Genomic DNA, 18766 nt, shown 5'->3' with positions numbered 1-18766 from the left:
TTACAGAGCTAGAACAGTCTTTCACCCTGGTCTCCTGTTCAGCAGAGTATTCTTTGTTTACAGACATGGCACTCGTTAGCAGTTTGACATTCGTTAGAGAGCTATAACTGTCTTTCAATGCACCCTCGTCTCCTGTTCAGCAGATAATACTTTGTTAACAGATCTAGCACTCGTTAGCGCTCTTTCTTTGTTTACAGAGCTAGAACTGTCTTTCAGTGCACCCTGGTCCCATGTTCAGCAGAGTATTCTTTATGTACACATCTAGCACTCGTTAGCAGTCTACCATTCTTTACAGAGCTAGCAGTGTCTTTCAGTGCACTCGAGTCTCCTGTTCAGCGGAGTATTCTTTGTTTACAAATCTAGTACTTGTTAGGAGTCTGCCAGTGTTTACAGAGCTAGAACTGCCTTTCAGTGCAGCCTGGTCTCCTGTTCAGCACAGCCTTCGTTGTTTATAGATCTAGCACTCGTTAGCAGTCTGTCATTGTTTACAGAGCTAGGGCTGTCTTTCAGTGCACCCTGGTCTCCTGTTCAGCAGAGTATACTTTGTTAACAATCTATCACTCTCTATCACTCTTTCATTGCTTACAGAGCTAGAATTGTCTTTCAGTGCACCCTAGTCTCCTGTTCAGCAGAGTATTCTTTGTTTACAGATCTAGCAGTCTGTAGGACTCTGTCATGGTTTACAGAGCTAGCACTGTCTTTTAGTGCCCTCCTGGTCTTCTTTATATATATATATATAAAGAAATCACTTTTATATGTGGGTGTGGTTTTCCTGGGGGCCCATCGCAGCATTGACAAAAGTGATCTCTCTCGATATTATAATATATATATATCTACACATCTATATAGATATACATATCTATATATATACATATAGATAGATATAGATCTATATTGTTTTAAGAGCTGTATGGTTCCCCTGGGGCCATAGTGGCCCCCAGGGAAACCATGCAACTATTGAAAAAATATTTGCCCCCACAGGGGGTTGCCCTACTCACGGGCGACCCCCTGTCAATTTCATTTTTTCAAAAAAAATGTTAAACCCCTGGGTGTAAATATACTTTTTTTTTTTTATGTGCCCCTGGGAGAGGGGGTGGCACATTTTCCGAGGGGGCCGATCCCCCCAAGTGAAATCCCTGATGTCTAGTGGGAATGTCCCCTTTCAAACGAGGCCTTCTGAACGTCGTGGAGGCCCATTTGGGCCCGTTTTACCCATCAGAGCAGGAAACGGCCTTATGGCAGCTTCCTGCTCCGGTGGGGTAAACAGATAGTGACGTCAGTGCGCCTCGTGGTGCGCTGACATCACAAAGAGGCAGGTGGGGGGACATGGGGAGACACGGAAGATCGTCAGTGTCTCCCGATGTTTTTTTAAATGAAAAAAAATTCTCAGCTGCGACACACCTGAGGATTTTTGAACTCCCTCCCTGGTGTAGGCCACTGGTCGTGACCCGCACCAGGGAGGTAGTGCGGGCGTCGGCCACTGGCCGATGCCCGCACCCTAGGGGTTAACCATTATACAGTGCATTCCTGTCCTTTCCTAGCACTGGTGCACTTTTAGCTGCCTAGCACCTATGCAGGCACCCGTGCATCATGGTGCAAGGGTGCCTGCGTTGCATGCAGGATTCTTTTTGTGCTGGAAGGGGCACCTTCATACGCAAAAACAATCCTGAGAGGCATTTTCTTCTTTCTATGTGTCCTGCAGAATGCAGCACACACGGAAAGAGGAAAAAACAGGGAGAAATAAAGATATTTCTCCTCATTACTTCTCACCTGGGGAGGCGTAGCATTTTGATTACTAATGATAAATGTGGGAATGCACCAAAATCTATGGGTGGATGCGTGGGAACACCCACGCTCCACTGATGGAACGCCTCCCCGCCGCAGAGTAACACAAGGCAGCCATTTGTGCTGTGTTGCACTATTCCAGATTTATCAAGCCAAGCAGGGCCGCACAAGGTGGCCTTGCATGGGTTGATAAATCTCACTTAGGTTTTGCCTCGCCCTTGTGCCGCCTTGGGTGGTGCCACAAAACCTTCATAAATCTGGCCCTGGATATGAAGTCCCTTTGAGTGCCTTTCCTTCATGAGCTTTGACTTTCTTTGTTACCTTGTGCAGCACCTACTTAGTGGACCACTGGCGAGGCTACTTGTTTCCGTCGCCTCGCTACTCGCAGGTTCCCGACACAACATCGACAGAACCTTTGACAATGGCCACCACCAAAGATCTGGATCTCATAAGGTCTCTTCCCCTCTTCCAGAGCCAGTGTTTGCACTTGGTATAGTGTGAGCTGAGTCAGTTTGCAGTAGTATCTGGCTCCTGGGGTCCCAGGGACAACAGCAGCACTTGTTGTAAGGATTGCAAAGCTGCCAAGAAGCTCCAGGCCACGAAAAACTGGGCCCACCAATCCCAATTCATACAGTAATCATGCAACCACACAATGTTTCTGTTTGTATTTTTATTTTAATTTGATATTTTTCTAAAAACATACATTTCAGTGCAAAAACCTTCCTTTCAGAAATGCTAACCAAAAGTAAAGTAGAAAATGAGCAAAAACATCAGAATAAGGCATTATTTACATGAGTCAGGACTGGAGCCTGGGGATGGATGGAAGGCAGTTCTGCAGCTCTGGTCTGGGCAGGTGTGTGAGGAAGTGATCTGGAGAGCGAAGACTGAAGTACAGCCCTGAGAGAGGAATGATGTCCTTAGTAAATGAAAGTGAGGCTGTTCCAGTATTGAACCAAAGTTGGTTGCTCTGAGCCTTCAGAGAAGAATTGGACCCAAAAACTCAGTCTGTTCTCTCATTCTTGGCTGTGGGTGACCCTAAAAAGATGGCACAACTACTGGTTGAAAGTGTAACTTTCATGTTAAACACAGAAAAGGTGTTCTTCTGTTTTGATAGAGCAGTGGTCTCAAAACATTTTAATGCCTCCCGCACCCCCCCCCCCCAGTTGAAAAATAAAAATCACTGGGCCCCGCTCAGAATTTTTCACAATTACTTTATAAAAATGGCAATGTTTAAATATGTCTAGACCTATTTAAATATTGCAGTTAAGTAATGTTACCTTTTTTAAAATGCAATAATATCCTTCTGCTTAAAACAAAGGCCTGTTATCTGTATAATGCTGCTTTTGGCCAGAGTCTGGCCACCCCCTGCCCCCAATCACTTGAGGCCCCCCTAGAGGTGCCAGCCCCCCAGTTTGAAGATCTCTGCTGATTGCTTCTGGTACAGCAGTGACACCTAGTGGTAGCTATTCAAAAGTGTAACTGAGTCATAGGAATACTGGGATGTGTGTGTAGGGTCAGGTGAGGATACAGACATCAACCACCCACCCAACTTTCACCTTCCCTCCAGACACATGCGCTCCGCCTCCCTCTGCCTCGCCCACACCCCTGCAGCAGCAGTGGAGGGCGCTCTTTCTCCTACCTTGAGGCAAAGTCTCGGAACAACCTGCAACTTCACTTACGGACCTCACCCTCTCTGCTAGAATTCAGAAAAGGATTCAAGACCTGGTTGCTTTGCTGGACTGAGCCCTTCGGTGACACCTCAGCGCCTGGATGCCCTCACGGGTGACAAGCGCGCTCTACAGCTCCAGATTGATTGATTGAGACATCAGTATAGCAGTGACTCTTAGAAGCCATGTTAGGCAGAGGGGCCAGGTATTTGGACCCTATTTCTTGCACACAATAAAATCCAACACCCTAGTTTGACTCTGATAAATAGTTCCCAATCATGAGTTTGGCCTGATAATGAGGGATAACATGCAGACTTTCGTGTTTCGTGTCAAAATCCACCTGTCCCGGTAATTACCAGGCATGTGTCCCCTGATAAATTTAATCTGGTTTGACCTGCTGAAACGTATCCATGGAAGGATGCAGGCGTCTGTGTTAGCTGCCAAGCTCTCAATACTGCAGTTACCGGGGCCTCATGGATAGCAGAAAACAGTGACACCTAGTGGCTATTCGGTGTAAGGCACTGACTGAGCTTCGGATGTACGGAGGGTAGAAACAGACAGCTACGGTTTAAGGCAGTGATTGATTGACTGAGATTATAATAGTGCTCGAAATCACAAAAATAATTCGTGCAAAATTTGGTAAAATTGAGCTTGTAGTATTTCGCATCAAGGTTGAAAGCAGGGGCATACCTTGCACTGAACAGTCAGCCAAGATTCTAGCAAGTTGACTGCTTGGGGGAGAAAATGTCTCCCCCAAAGTATTTTCTGCTCATGTAAGTCTCCCATGAAGCAGTTTCTGCTCCAACAAGTGCCCCTTGGGAAAACGTGCAACATTTCGCATCTGCATAGTTAGAAATAAATCAATAATTTTGTCGTAATTTAAATATTTACACATTTCCTGGGGATCCTAAACATTTACAGAAGCCTGTCTGGAAGCAGATGGGCACTAGTATACCAGTGACACCTACTGGACATTCTGGATACTACACTGCTTTTTATATGGGGATGTGTTGAAGGGGGCAGACAGACAGACATTGACAGAGCAGTGCAGGATAAGACCGTGACTGGAGGAGAAAGCAGAAAGATACTGATGGCACTCAGGACACTCACTCCATGTGCAGTTGAGACACTCCTCGCCATGGGAGAGTCTCTGGGTGCAGCTGAGACAAACTAACATGGTAGAGTGAGTGTCAGAGAGACTGCTTGAGCTCATGAGACCTTCTCCGGGTGCAGCAGAGACACTCCTCAGCATGGGAGAGTGTCAGGGGCACTATTGAAGCCCGGGAGACCCTCTCTGGGTGCAGCTGAGACAAACTAACATTGTAGAGTGAGTGTCAGAGAGACTGCTTGAGCTCATAGGGTTCTCTCCAGGTGCAGCCGAGACACTCCTCACATTGCGAGAGTGTTAGAGGTCCTATTGGAGCCAGGGAAAGCCTCTTCGAGTGCAGCTGAGACAAACTAAAATGGGAGAGTGAGCGTCAGAGAGACTGCTTGAGCTCATGTGACTCTCTCTGGGTGCAGCAGAGACATCTCTCTCTATGGAAGATGGTCAGATGTACTCCTGGAGTCCATGAGACGATCTACAGGTGCAACAGAGAAGACCCACTACCATGAGAGAGTGCCAGAGCTACTGCTGGAGTATACGAGACAGTCTACAGGTGCAACAGAGACACCCACTACCATGGGAGAGTGCCATGGCTAATACTGGGGTGCCTGATACCCGCTCAGTGAGCAACAGAGACCTCTTCAGCAAGGGGGAGTGTTAGAAGGAGGGCTTGAGTCTAGGAGACCTTGTCCCGGTGCAGCAGAGACGACCCACTCAGCAGGAGGGAGCGTCAGAAGAACTGCTGGAGTCCAAGAGACCCCCTCATTGTTCAATGAAGACTCCCCTTCAGCAGAGGTGCTGCTGCAGCCCACGAGACACACGAGAGGTGCAGAAGAGACACCCCCTCCATCAGTGCTTCCAATGGAAACATAGAAGTGCAGGTACTCACTATTCAGAGTACCTGTTTGATCCTGAGAAGTGTCGGTACTCGCCCATTAAATGTACCGGAGCAGTGCTGCGGAGTGCAGGTACTCAGTACCGGACAGTACCTGCCCATTTAAAGCATTGCCCTCCATAGAAGAGTGTCAGAGGTACTACTCGAGTCTGCGGAACCCTCTCGAGATGCAGGAGAGACGCCTCCCGCATGGGAGAGTGTCAGAAGTATTGCTAGACTCCATGAGACCCCCTCAATGTGCAACAGAGACCCCTTCAGCAAGAACGAATTAGAGGGATGTTGCTAGAACCCGTGAGACCCATTCTAGGTGTAGCAGAGACACCCCTCACCGTGGGAGAGTGTAAAGGTTACTGGTGGAGTCTACGAGACCTCACTCCCCCTCGGTGTGCAATAGAGAGATCCCTCATCGTTGGAGAGTGTCAGGCCACGGCATCCTCTCCAGAGACACCTTCCCCATTAGAGAGTGTCAGAAGTATGGGCAGAGTCCATGAGACCCCCTCAGTGTGCAATAGAGAGACCCCTCACCGCTGGAGAGTGCCAGGGGTTTCACTGGAGTCCACGGCATCCTCTCCAGAGACACCTTCCCCATGAGAGAGTGTCAGAAGTATGGGCAGACTCCATGAGACCCCTCACCGCTGGAGAGTGCCAGGGGTACTGCAGGAACGCACGAGACCCCCTCCTCCGGGGGGGGTTGCCGGGACACACTCCCCATGCGTTAGTTTCAGAGGAGCATCAGACTCCCACCCGAGAGAAGAGACCGCCCTGCGTGCTGGGGGCATTGTAGACGGCGGCGATCTTCCCGCGGCCGCGTTTGCCTGGGGGACCCCCCCCCCCCCCCCGGGGGGGAAGGGGGGCTGGTTAAGTTCAGGCTCCAGTCATGTTTACCCGGCTCAGCCATAAATTCCTGCTCCGTTTGGGTCCATTCTCGAGGATGGGTGAGAAGGCACTCGAGGGGGCCCTTACGGGGTTAAATTAAAGAGTGAGGGGGGAAGAAACGGAGGGGGGGCGGGGAGGGGGGGTAGGGAGGAAAGGGACGTCGGGAGGGGGGGTGCAATTAAAGAGAAAAAGTAACAAACACTGCGGAGAGCAGAACACGGGTGAAATTACAGCAACAGAAACAGCTAAGGGTCAGCTTGGCACAGACGGACATTCTGCATGGAGAGGGGTTTTGCACCTTGGTGTAAATTCTCGAGCCTACAGAGTATCGGAGCTCACGTCTCCCTTCTGTTGTGTGCGACTTCAGGGGGCACCCGACAGCTTTGCATTTTTTAATCTGAGCGAGGTTCCTGCATAGCGCACCCTTCCGACTTAATGACATCTAGGCGCTTCGGTGACATTAGGGGACCGGTGAAACTGCAGGTTTGAAAGCACCGAAGGGTTATCAACTCAGAAGTGAGGGGATACACAAAGTGCCCAGTTTGGGCGTTCCACTGATTGAGTTTTGGTACTGCAGACTCCATGCCCATTCAATCATTGGTCTCTCTGCCAGCAGAACACAGAAGTGCCAAGTGTCTGAAAATTCTATGATACTCTTGACAACATGGAAGAGAACATACATTAACAGTCAAATGGTAGCCAGCGAATCAAAGCAGTGCTATGAGTGACTGACTCTCCCCCAGCCCTAGCCGGCTTCAGAGACACTAGTTGCCTAAGAAGTAGGTTTTGTTAACAGTTCCATCATAAAGTGGCTTCTGGGCATTCTGTGCTCTTAAGGGTAAGTCAGTCTTTGCCCTTCACCGACTGACCCCCTCACCTCTTCCCCTATTAGTGCAAAATCCAAGTCTTGGCCCCAGGGTGAACTAGCATCTGCCCCCACACACCCCAAACGTTTTACTCTTTGGTTTCAGAGGGGTCTATCCAGGTGGTCCAGTGCCCAGCAGGACAGATGTCCGGGTTTTGTGAAGGGGGGTTCAGTAACGACTGATTTTCATGGGACCCCAGGACCACCCGCGTTTTGGGGTCCAACACAGTAGGGTTCTAGGGTCGACCAAGTTCTGCCACTCAGTGTGGGGCTTCTGGGCGCTGTAGTATTTTGGTGGCGAGCATGGTAGGGCTCTCGGATCAGCAGGGTGTCAGTGGCCAGTGTAATGGGCTTCTGGGTACAGCATGGATCTGGTGCCCAGCATGGTATGGCTCTGCTGTCCACCATGGTAAAGTTCTGACTTCTTCTGGGTCCTTGTGTCCAGCATGGTGAATTATGGGTTCTGCTGGGTCCTGCTGGGTTCAGAGATTTGCTGCAGTACAGCATGACAAGTTCCTGGTCTCACCAGTGCTGTGGGTTTGGCATTCTTTTGGTTTAGATTCAACCGGAATTTGGTGACCACCATTGTCTGTGGTCTGGACTCGGAATAGGTTTGAAGTCCACCATTGTCGGTGGTCTGGACTCAGAAAGGTCTGGATTCAGAGGGGGTCTGTGGCCTGGATTCAGAGGGGGTCTGAAGTCCACCATTGTCTGTAGTCTGGATTCAAAGGTGGTCTGAAGTCCACATTGTCAATGGCCTGGACTCAGGGTTGATCTGTGGCCTGGAATCAATGCGGCTCTTCAGTCCACGGTGGTGTGCATTCAGTGACTTCTGGTGGCCTCCATACCACGGATACCGGGCTGGGAGCTTGTGCTGTTTCACATGGCAGTGTTCTGGGTCCAGCCTGGTTCTCGGTGTGCCAGGGATGCAGGTTAAGCAGAGTTCTGCTGCCTGGCATGATGAGTTCTGCGATCTCCTGGGTTCTGCTGGGTTCATGTGGCCAGCGTGGTTCAATTCCGGATTCTGCTGGGTTCTGCTGCGCAGCATGTTTCATTTCCGGGTTATGTCCAGAATGGATGCAGTCAGGGCTCTGCTGGGTCCTGGTGCCCACCATGGGTACAGTCAGGGTTCTGAAGGGTTCTGGTGCCCACCATTGGTACAGTCAGGACTCTGCTGTGTTCTGGTGCCCACCACGGGTACAGTCAGGGCTCTGCTGGGTTCTGGTGTCCAGCATGGGTACAGTCAGGGCTCTGCTGGGTTCTGGTGCCCACCATTGGTAGTCAGGGCTCTGCTGGGTCCTGGTGCCCACCATGGGTACAGTCAGGGTTCTGCAGGGTTCTGGTGCCCACCATTGGTACAGTCAGGGTTCTGCTGGGTTCTGGTGCCCAGCAGGGGTACAGTCAGGGCTCTGCTGGGTTCTGGTGCCCACCATGCCAGCGGTCCAGTGTTCTGCACGGCAGGGCCCGGAGGCAGGCATGCATAAGTTCCAGCAGGACTCCGGGTTTAAAGCGCCTGTTGTACTCCGGGGTTTATAGCGCCTGTTGCCGGGTCCATAAAGTTCGTGGTGGTCTGTGCTGATTCAGCTGGACGGGCAGCGGGGGGCCAGTAATCTGCAAAGAGAAACATGGTGGTCAGATCTATAGACACAAACGTGGGGAGCAAGGCGCGAGCAAACACTGGTGTCAACATGGCGGCGGGGTCTGGGGGCTCTGGGAGGGGGGCGGGTCTCACACATGGGAAGAGCAAAGGCGCATGCTGGGGGAGAGGGGTACAGTGGCACTCACTGCTGTGGGTGGGCTTCCGTGGGAAGAGTAAAGGGGCAGAGTGCCGGGGGGAGAGGGGTGCAGTGGCACTCACTGCTCGGGGGGGGGGGGGAGGGGGGGCGTGGGAAGAGTAAAGGCGCAGAGTGCTGGGGGAGAGGGGTACAGTGGCACTCACTGCTGTGGGGGGGGGGCCTTGCGTGGGAAGAGTAAAGGCGCAGAGTGCTGGGGGGAGAGGGGTACAGTGGCACTCACTGCTGTGGGGGGAGGGGGCCTTTCCGTGGGAAGAGTAAAGGCGCAGAGTGCTGGGGTGGAGGGGTACAGTGGCACCCACTGCTCTGGGGGGGGGGGGGGGGGGGGTGCGTGGGAAGAGTAAAGGGGAAGAGTGCTGGAGAGAGGGGTACAGTGGCACTCACTGCTGTGGGGGTGGTGCGTGGGAAGAGTAAAGGCGCATGCTGGGGGAGAGGGGTCCAGTGGCACTCACTGCTGTGGGGGGGCTTGCGTGGGAAGAGTTGAGGCGCAGACTGCTGGGGGAGAGGGGTACAGTGGCACTCACTGCTGTGGGGGGGACTTGCGTGGGAAGAGTAAAGGCGCATGCTGGGGGAGAGAGGTACAGTGGCACTCACTGCTGTTGGGGGGGGCGCAGAGTGCTGGGGGAGAGGGGTACAGTGGCACTCACTGCTGTGGGGGGGGCTTGCGTGGGAAGAGTAAAGGCGCAGAGTGCTGGGGGAGAGGGGTACAGTGGCACTCACTGCTGTTGGGGGGGGGGGTGCGTGGGAAGACTAAAGGGGCAGAGTGCAGGGGGAGAGGGGTACAGTGGAACTCACTGCTGTTGGGGGGGGGGGTGCGTGGGAAGACTAAAGGCGCAGAGTGCTGGGGGAGAGGGGTACAGTGGCACTCACTGCTGTGGGGGTGCCTGGCGTGGGAAGAGTTGAGGCGCAGAGTGCTGGGGGAGAGGGGTACAGTGGCACTCACTGCTGTTGGGGGGGGTGCGTGGGAAGACTAAAGGGGCAGAGTGCAGGGGGAGAGGGGTACAGTGGCACTCACTGCTGTTGGGGGGGTGCGTGGGAGACTAAAGGGGCAGAGTGCTGGGGGAGAGGGGTACAGTGGCACTCACTGCTCTCAACGGGGGTACGGGGTTTAAGGCCCACTAAGTTAAGAGAGGGGGGAGGGGGCCACGGTGCCACAGCCAGGGTTGGCAGTGCCCCAAGGGCTGGTCAGCGTGGGAGGAGTTCTGCCTCCTTGGGGCCTTGTCTCATGGTCTGCTGGGCCGGTGTTACTGTTTATTTTCCTGATGTTAAATCAGACATTGCCGCAGCCAGCGCACGTGCACGCAGACGTCCATACTTCACCAAAACACTCATACAGCGCCTCTGTACAAGTTCACAACTGGTCTGATTGGCAAACATGGGCCCCTTTTTTATCTACCTAATTCATTAATGGGGGCCCCCTTTTTAGCTATCTAATTTGCTAATGGGAGACACTTTAATTTTGGTGTCCAGGTCTATTTTTTTGTCCAGTCCAACCCCAGGCTCAAATTGCAGTCAACATGGCAGCGCAGAGGGGGGTGGGGGCCGGAGGCTGGTGGTGCAAGGGAGGGAGAGAGGCAGGGGTACAGGGCAGCTGGCACAAAACAGCAAGGGCACTACTCAGGCACTACTCAGGCACAGATTTATGGGCTTCGTGGCGCTTGCTGGGCTGCCCTGCTCCAAATGTGCCCTATTTACCCAAAACTGCTCATTCCTGTCCCTTCCCCCTGTGCTGGCACCCTGTGAAAAGAGTGAAAAACAAGCAGAAATAAAGATATTTCTCCTTGTTGAGCCTCATCTGGGGAGGATTATCTTTTTGGCGCAGTCCCAGGTTTACCCGGGTCGGTAAATCTGGGAATGCATCAGGAACCATGGGATTTGTGTGGGAACACCTACCCGATGCCCATGGAACGCCTCCCTAGTGCAGAGTAAGGCAACGCAGCGAGTTACACTGTATTACCTTAGGCCATATTTGTGAAGCCATGCAAAGCGGCCCAGCGTGGCTTCAAAAATATGACTGAGTGCTTTGCACCCCGCATGTACCATATTGCATGGTGCAAACCCCTCATGTAAATGCCCCTCAGTTTCTGAGAACTAAGGTACAAGGCCTTTGACCAGTTTGTTGGAACCATATTTATTTTAAGCCAAGAAGGAGGTGCCTTGTCATCACATGAAAGGAGAAGGGGGTCAAGAAATGTCTGAGCCCGTCTAACAAAAGGAATCATCTGTGTGACATCAATGTTGGGTTATTAAATATTCTCCTTACACGCCTATTGTGGCGGAGTGTGACCACAGACTTTAGCCACTCTTTACTCATGTAGACAAAGGCTGGCACCCGACATGAGAAGCTTTTGTGACTTAAACATGTGAACAGTTTAAGATTTGCAACCATGCTTTGCCCTGCACTGTGGAGTGGATGTAGCAATCCCTCCTGAAAGGAAAAGACATACATGAGTATCACATTGCTGAGCTTCTTTAGAAGAGGATAACAATGTTTCAACCTTCACTTCATTAAGCTGGCCTTCTTCTGGATGTTGTCTTGCATTGTGTTAAGGTATTTCATGACAAAACCTATGGTTTAACGCCCCAGCAGAATTGAGTGTAACACAGACCAGAAAATCCCTTTCTTATTTCAGAAGTGAGAGGGGCTATTTATGTCTCTTGTGTGCACATCCTTTGATATGTCCACATCTCTGATCTCGGCTTACAGGAACATGCAGGTGAGAGGAAACTGTGCTGTAAGCCTGTGCTCTGGTAGCAAGGGCCTGTTGTAAAACACCTTCCATTAAAAGAACCCTCTCTGATATAAGAACCCCTATTATTATTTGAACCTCCTCTGATGTTAGAACCCCACTTGTATATGTGTCTGTTCTTGCATGAGAATCCACTCTGGTGTAGGGCCCTCCTCTCTGATATAGAGAGCTCTGCTAATAACAAGGGCCCGGATAAGAATTTCCCCTGTTGCACTAACTACACCCTGATATCAGAACCGCCTCTGAAATGAACACTTGCTTTGATAATTGGCATCTCTGTTAGGAACACACAGGGGGTTAGTAGAAGAACCTCCTTTACTTTAAGTATCTTCACTGCTATCAAAGATCTGGTCTAACATCTGTTACAGGGCCTGGCTCTGATATAAGAACCTCCTCTGATAAAGGAACACCCTCTGTTAATAGAATGTTCTTGCACACTATTGCCTCCATTTAAGAACCTCCTCTGATAAAGGTCCTCCCTCTCACAAGAGAACCTCCTCTGATAATAGAAACGTATTCCTAGAAAAGGATGATGTGATATTAGACCCCCCTCTACGGGATAATAAACTCCTCTGATAATAGAAACTTCTTCCAAGAGAAGGATGTTGTGATATTAGACCCCCTCTCTGGTATACGAAACTCCTCTGATAATAGAAATGTCTTCCATGAGAAGGATGATGTGATATTAGACCTCTCTCTGGTATAAGAATCTCCTCTGATAATAGAAACATCTTCCAAGAGAAGGATGATGTGATATTAGACCCCCCTCTCTGGGATAATAAACTCCTCTGATTATAGAAACTTATTCCCAGAGAAGGATGATGTGATATTAGACCCCTCTCTGGGATAATAAACTCCTCTGATTATAGAAACTTATTCCCAGAGAAGGATGATGTGATATTAGACCCCTCTCTGGGATAAGAAACTCCTCTGATAACAGAAACGCCATGGTAGAAGAGGATGATATCAGAACCCTCTGTGTCACTCCACCTGGGCAGAATCAAATGTTTCATGAAGGAAAGTAGAAATCAGGCTAACTCCTGGTTTTGTCCCGTAGGTGGCGAAGTCCCATCACTTTTCATGGCCAGTTTGCCCTAGGCTAAAATAATTCTTGAGAGACAGTGAAATGGGTCAAGAAGTATTATTATTTGGGGATTTCATGGGGTAGTTTCTTTAGGGGAGATCTGGAGAGGGGTGGCTGGGAGAGGGCGTTGTAAGCTGTGACTGGGGGGTGGGGGAGCACCCCATCTGAAGGGCCCATCAAACCTTTACAAACCTCACAAGGAGGGCCTTGAAATATCTACCACGATGAGGCAGGCTTATCACAGGATATGTATGCATTTTTTACTAATTAAATGTGTCCTGGTGTAAAAACATGAAAATGGAACAAAGCTCCATCTCTCTGTGCGGGTAGGGGGACAGCTGATGGCGTCTAAGCAGAGGCTTTAAGAGACCAAACCAGAGGGTATTTAGGAACTGGCCAAAGAGAATACAGAGGACCGGATTCCTAAACGCTGTGCAACGAGGCGCTATGGTACGCAGAACGGGGGCTAAAGATTTTGGTGCAGAAAATTGACGACAGTGCTAAATGTCAATGCCCTGTGTAGTGCCTGCCAACTCCAGAAAAGTTCAGCAAACTAGGTTATTTGGACACGAAGGGCCCCAGTTACAAAGCTTTTGCGCTGGGTTTGTGCCAGCTGCGCAAAAAAGTTTTTTGTTGAAGTTACTTTCCAGTGCAAAACAAGTTTTGTGCTGGAAACTTGCCTAAAAGTAACACAAAGAAGCATAAAGTGCTTCTTTGCGCTAGTCTGCTCCGAATGGGAGTTCCCTGGTTGGTACATGTGCGTTTCCGTGCACCACCAGTCCTTTTTGACACAAAACCCTCTCTACTAGCAACAGTAGACAGGGTTTTGTGCCAAAAATTGATGCCACTCTGAAGAAGGCGTAAAAAGGAGACATACTTTTATTTCTCCCTTCTTTTCCCACTTTGCATGTGCGCTGTGTAGCAGACTGACAAGGTAGGAAAACGTTTACAGTTTGTCTAAGTAAAGTATTTCGTACTGGAAGGGGGGGTACCCTTCCAGTACTAAACCTATGCTGGACTCATGCACACACCCTTGCACTATGACTCAAAGGTGTGTGTGGGGCGCTCAGAAGCCCGCCTGCGCTAGGAAGCGGGTGTGAGAGTGCTGTATCTTTGTAGATATAGCGCTGTCCTGCTCTCCTCCTGCCACGCAGCGCTGTAACTTTGGGTGCTGCAATGCGTTGTGTGACATGGACGTAAATCTGGCCTGAAGAGCGCAAACCTCTTAAAATCCCAGTAAATCCAGGTCTCCCTGCAAAGCCTGATGCACTAGTCACGCAAAGTCACGCGAGGTAGTGACGTCTGTATGCTGAATTCCAGGGGGGGGGGCGTGCAGGGGTGAACAGCAGGCAGTCACAGCCTGGTGGGTCATCTCTCCAGGCATGCAGCCCGGTGTTTGTATAAGGGTAACATGTGTGTGTTTATTTAAAGACCCAGCCTCTTCCGTGCCTGCCATAAGATTCCAAGAGCCCCCCCGCCCCCGGCCTTCTCAAAAGTTTACATTGTACAAGAAACTTTGTGAAGAGGTGGGGGTTCTAGGCGCTTTTAAATAAGGAAGGAACAGCGTGAAGCGATATAAGTGTGCCTGTAACAAATTCTAGATAGATTTAATTTATGCCATAGATATATTCATTCCTACACTACCTGGAGCCCCCTACTGGAGGGGTCTTAAAGGGACAGTCGCCTCTGGACTTCCTCGGCTGCTTTTCATTGGACAGAAAAACTGAGCAGTTCTTGAAGCCTTTCACCCTGGCCACCCCAGCGGCCTGAGAGGTGTGGGCCTGCCTGTCCCCTAGCGGCCTGAGAGGTGTGTGCCTGCCTGTCCCCTTTGAGCCACCCCAGCGGCCTGAGTGGTGTGTGCCTGCCTGTCCACTGTGAGCCACCCCAGGTGTGGGCCTGCCTGTCCCCTCTGAGCCACCCCAGCGGCCTCCTGAGGTGTGTGCCTGCCTGTCCCCTCAGAGCCCCCCCAAGCGGCCTGAGAGGTGTGTGCCTGCCTGTCTCTTCTGAGCCACCCCAGCGGCCTGAGAGGTGTGTGCCTGCCTGTCCCCTCTGAGCAGCAGGCCTGCTGCCTCAGAGCCTACATGAAAGCCCAGCTGAGGTACGCCTGGCTGGGTGTCTGGTCCTCTGACGTATGTACGTATGTATCTATACATGCATGCATGTGGTATTTCTCTAGCGCGAGCTTAGCCAAAAGGCATCGGAGCGCTGTACATGGTGAAAGGCAAGCTTAAAGTCGGCAAGTAACAGGAGAGGAAACTGCCTTGTGAATGGTTAATGCACTGTGACGTAGTGTCCATTAAAGAGGTACGCACACAACACATATAAAACACCATGCGTGTTTAAAATATCCCGGATCTAGCACCTAGAAGCAGCAGTGCGTTTCACATAGCACACCCCAAGTGGTTAAAATATCCGGAATCTAACACTAAGCAGCAGCAAGGTGCTTCACATAAAACACAGCATGTGTTTAAAATACCCCGGATCTAGCACCAAGAAGCAGCAGAGCGCTTTACTGCAGCAGGGCACTGCAAACACCAAGTGCATTTACTGAACGCTCTGGTGTGCGAGGTGCAAATAAAACGTCACCGAAAATAGGGTCGAATTGGACACGTCACTAGAGTAATATTTTTTTTTTTTTACCTAATTACACAATTATTATTTAAGACATACATACATACATTAGAATGTCGAATGGTGTCTGTTGGTTCCAGATAGTTCCATTTTTACCCAGTAGAAGTGCCCTTGCTTTTCAACACTTTACACATGTCCAATGTCCAAACCCCCATATGCTGCAACTGGATCTAGCAGAAACCATTAGGAACTGGTCTCTTGGGTTACAAAGCAGCCAAGGGTACAAGCAGGGCCGGCTTTAGTGCTGGTGGCACCCGGTGTAACAATCATTCTTGGCACCCCCCATGACCCTTTTCCTTAAATTCCTTAAATACCACTAGGCAAAAGTGCCCCTCATCTCTCCATAGCTCCTTTCTCCCATACATTTTATTTATATAGAAGCACTGGTAAAGGCTGGCTTCACTAATCCACTCGGCTACCGACATAAAATGCAGATCTGTTCTTTGCAGCAGGCACATTAACCCTCTAAGCTACTTTATGGCGAGTCAAAAACGCCACTAGACTTAACTCTGATCTCTCTCTATACCATGAACATTAATCAGAAGAATTATCTTGATATTTTATTGCTGCCTGAAAGCTGGGGCACAAGGAACTCTGCAGCAGGTGTTTTAGAAACACAAGTTATTGCTTAACACAGCACATCCCCCTTCTGAGGTCAGCGCGCCCCCAAGAGGCCAGCGCCCTGTGCGCCCGCACCGGTCCCACCGCCCTAACGCCAGCCCTGGGTACAGGACTCAGTCTCACCTGGCTCTGGGCTCAGACTTTGCAGGGGATGAGCGTCTCCTCCGTCGGGGTGCCCGGGGGCACCTTGGTCTCTGCGGACTGCTTGCCCCCGTGGCTCCCGGAGGACAGGCTGCCGGACTTGTCCTCCAGGCGGGAGCCCGGCCGGCTCTTGAGCAGTGGCCGCAGCCGGCCGCAGGACAGCACGGCCAGGCACTGCCCCCGGAAGCGGCTGTCGAAGAAGGCGTAGAGGAAGGGGTTCAGGCAGCTGTTGACATAGGCCACGCAGGTGGTGTAGGGGTGGATGTTGCTCAGGAAGGCGTGGAAGCCGCAGGACCAGGGCAGGACGTCCTGGTCCATCAGCAGGTAGGTGATCTTCACCAGGTGGAAGGGCAGCCAGCAGGCCGCGAAGCAGGCCACCAGGGTGGTGATGATGCTGAGCAGCCTGCGCTTCCGCAGGACTTCGTGGCGCTGCTTCTGGAAGTGGCTGGAGATGGTCCGGCCGATGAAGACGTAGCAGGTCAGCATGACGGCGAAGGGGGCCACGAAGCCCAGCAGGGTGGACAGGATGCTCAGGGTGGTCATCCACTGAATCTCGGTGGCCTTGCCCACCACGCCGACGTAGTCCATCTGGCAGGTGGTCCTCTCGGCCTTCTCCTGGCTGGGGCCGGTCCCCCGGAACACCAGGACGGGCAGCGCCAGGACGGCCGCCAGGGCCCACAGCACCCCCGTGGCCACCAGGCCGCTGAACCTGGAGCGGACGCGCCCGTTGGTCAGCGAGTGGACGATGGCCAGGTAGCGGTCGAAGCTGAGGCAGGTGAGGCAGAAGACACTGGCATACATGTTCAGGGAGGTCAGGTAGCTGCTGAGCTTGCAGGCCAAGGAGCCGAAGGGCCAGTGGTAGTCCAGGGCGGTGTAGACGGCCCAGAGGGGCAGCGTGACCACGAAGGCCAGGTCGGCCAGGGCCAGGCTGGCGATGAAGGTGTCCGCCGAGCGCCTCTTCTCCGGGTTGCGGTAGATGGTCCAGAGCACCAGGCCGTTCCCGGAGATGCCCAGGAGGAAGACGAGGGTGTAGATGGTGGGCATGAGTACGTGGGTGGGCGTCCAGTCGCTGTACTCACAGTACGTCTCGTTCTCGAGGGCGTTGTAGCTCATGGCGTCCATGTAGCTGCTGTAGTCATCCTCGTCGCCACTGTCGGTGCTGAAGTTGTGGGGTGCGCTCATTCTCTGTTCTCCCAGGCCCTGGGTCATGGTGGCTTTTGTACAATGAGTGGGCTTGGAATGAGTCAAGGACGCCTTCTCTAAAGTCAAACTAAAGGCTTCCCTGATGGCTCAAAAATAATCAAAGCAGGTCTTCCCTGATGGCCAAAAAAATCAATGTAGGTCTTTCCAGGTGGTACCCCCAAAAACCATGAAGTTCTTTCCTGGGTTAAGTGGTCCCTTTAGAAGGGCCCTCCAGATCCTGGCAGATTCCTCCCAGATCCAGTCTCTCCCTTCCCTCTTCTGTCTCCGGCTGGACGCTCCTTCTCTCCACTGTCCCAGACAGGTCTTTCCGTCCCTCCTCTGTCCCAGACAGGTCTCTCCGTCCCTCCTCTGTCTACGACTGGACGCTCCTTCTCTTCACTGTCCCAGACAGGACTCTCCGTCCCTCCTCTGTCCCAGACAGGTCTCTCCGTCCCTCCTCTGTCTACGACTGGACGCTCCTTCTCTTCACTGTCCCAGACAGGACTCTCCGTCCCTCCTCTGTCTCAGGCTGGACTCTCCTCCCCTCCACTATCCCAGACACGACTCTCTGTTCCTCGTCTGTCTCCGGCTGGACGCTCCTTCTCTCCTCTGTCCCAGGCTGGACTCTCCGTCCCTCCTCCGTCTCAGGCCAGGCCCTGGGTACCGTTTGTGATGCAGATGAGAGTGCCTCGCCAGGACTCTGCCTCCAGCCCTCCACTGTCTCCTGCAGGGACCTGGAGAGTGAACTGGCCTCTCTGGGGGTCTCTGTGCTAAAGATGCCTGGCCCAGCCTCTCTCGTGCCATAGGATGAGGACACACCCCTTCACCGAGCCGCACATCTCAGCTTCTCTCTCCCCATCAGCACCTCCTCGTCTTCCTCACACCCTCCCCAGGGAGCTGTTAACCCCTGCGGTGCTCCGGGCAGTCACAGCCTTCATCTGCGCACATGATGTACAGGCAGCCTCTGCCTGTCCCACCGGCCTGCGCTCTACCCTTGCGGCCCTGCCTCTCCCTGCCTGTCCTACACTGCCTGCACTCTGTCCTTGGTTCCACTGCCCTGCCTGTCCTACCGGCCTGCGCTCTACCCTTGCGGCCCTGATTCTCCCTGCCTGTCCTACACTGCCTGCGCTCTGTCCTTGGTTCCCCTGCCCTGCCTGTCCTACCGGCCTGCGCTCTACCCTTGCGGCCCTGCCTCTCCCTGCCTGTCCTACACTGCCTGCACTCTGTCCTTGGTTCCACTGCCCTGCCTGTCCTACCGGCCTGCGCTCTACCCTTGCGGCCCTGATTCTCCCTGCCTGTCCTACACTGCCTGCGCTCTGTCCTTGGTTCCCCTGCCCTGCCTGTCCTACCGGCCTGCGCTCTACCCTTGCG

At 52.2% G+C, this 18766-nt stretch overlaps 1 protein-coding gene across 1 annotated transcript; it reads right to left on the bottom strand.

Moving 5' to 3' along the window:
- Window positions 1-2440: 2440 nt before the first annotated feature.
- Window positions 2441-18208, bottom strand: LOC138293684 (apelin receptor-like). Its single transcript, XM_069232992.1, has 2 exons — window positions 16196-18208; window positions 2441-8804 (listed from the first exon to the last, which is right to left on the bottom strand). Exon 1 carries the CDS (start codon window positions 17420-17422, stop codon window positions 16208-16210), a length of 1215 nt encoding a protein of 404 aa, XP_069089093.1. The 5' UTR covers window positions 17423-18208; the 3' UTR covers window positions 2441-8804; window positions 16196-16207.
- Window positions 18209-18766: the final 558 nt, after the last annotated feature.

The sequence above is a fragment of the Pleurodeles waltl genome, chromosome 4_2, assembly GCF_031143425.1.
Source record: "Pleurodeles waltl isolate 20211129_DDA chromosome 4_2, aPleWal1.hap1.20221129, whole genome shotgun sequence".
NCBI classification, from domain to species: domain Eukaryota; kingdom Metazoa; phylum Chordata; class Amphibia; order Caudata; family Salamandridae; genus Pleurodeles; species Pleurodeles waltl.
This window is presented reverse-complemented; position numbering and strand designations above follow the sequence as displayed.

What these genes read in the sequence shown, in the direction of transcription:
- LOC138293684 (XM_069232992.1), bottom strand. Translation starts at nt 17,422, where the DNA reads ATGACCCAGGGCCTGGGAGAACAGAGAATGAGCGCACCCCACAACTTC.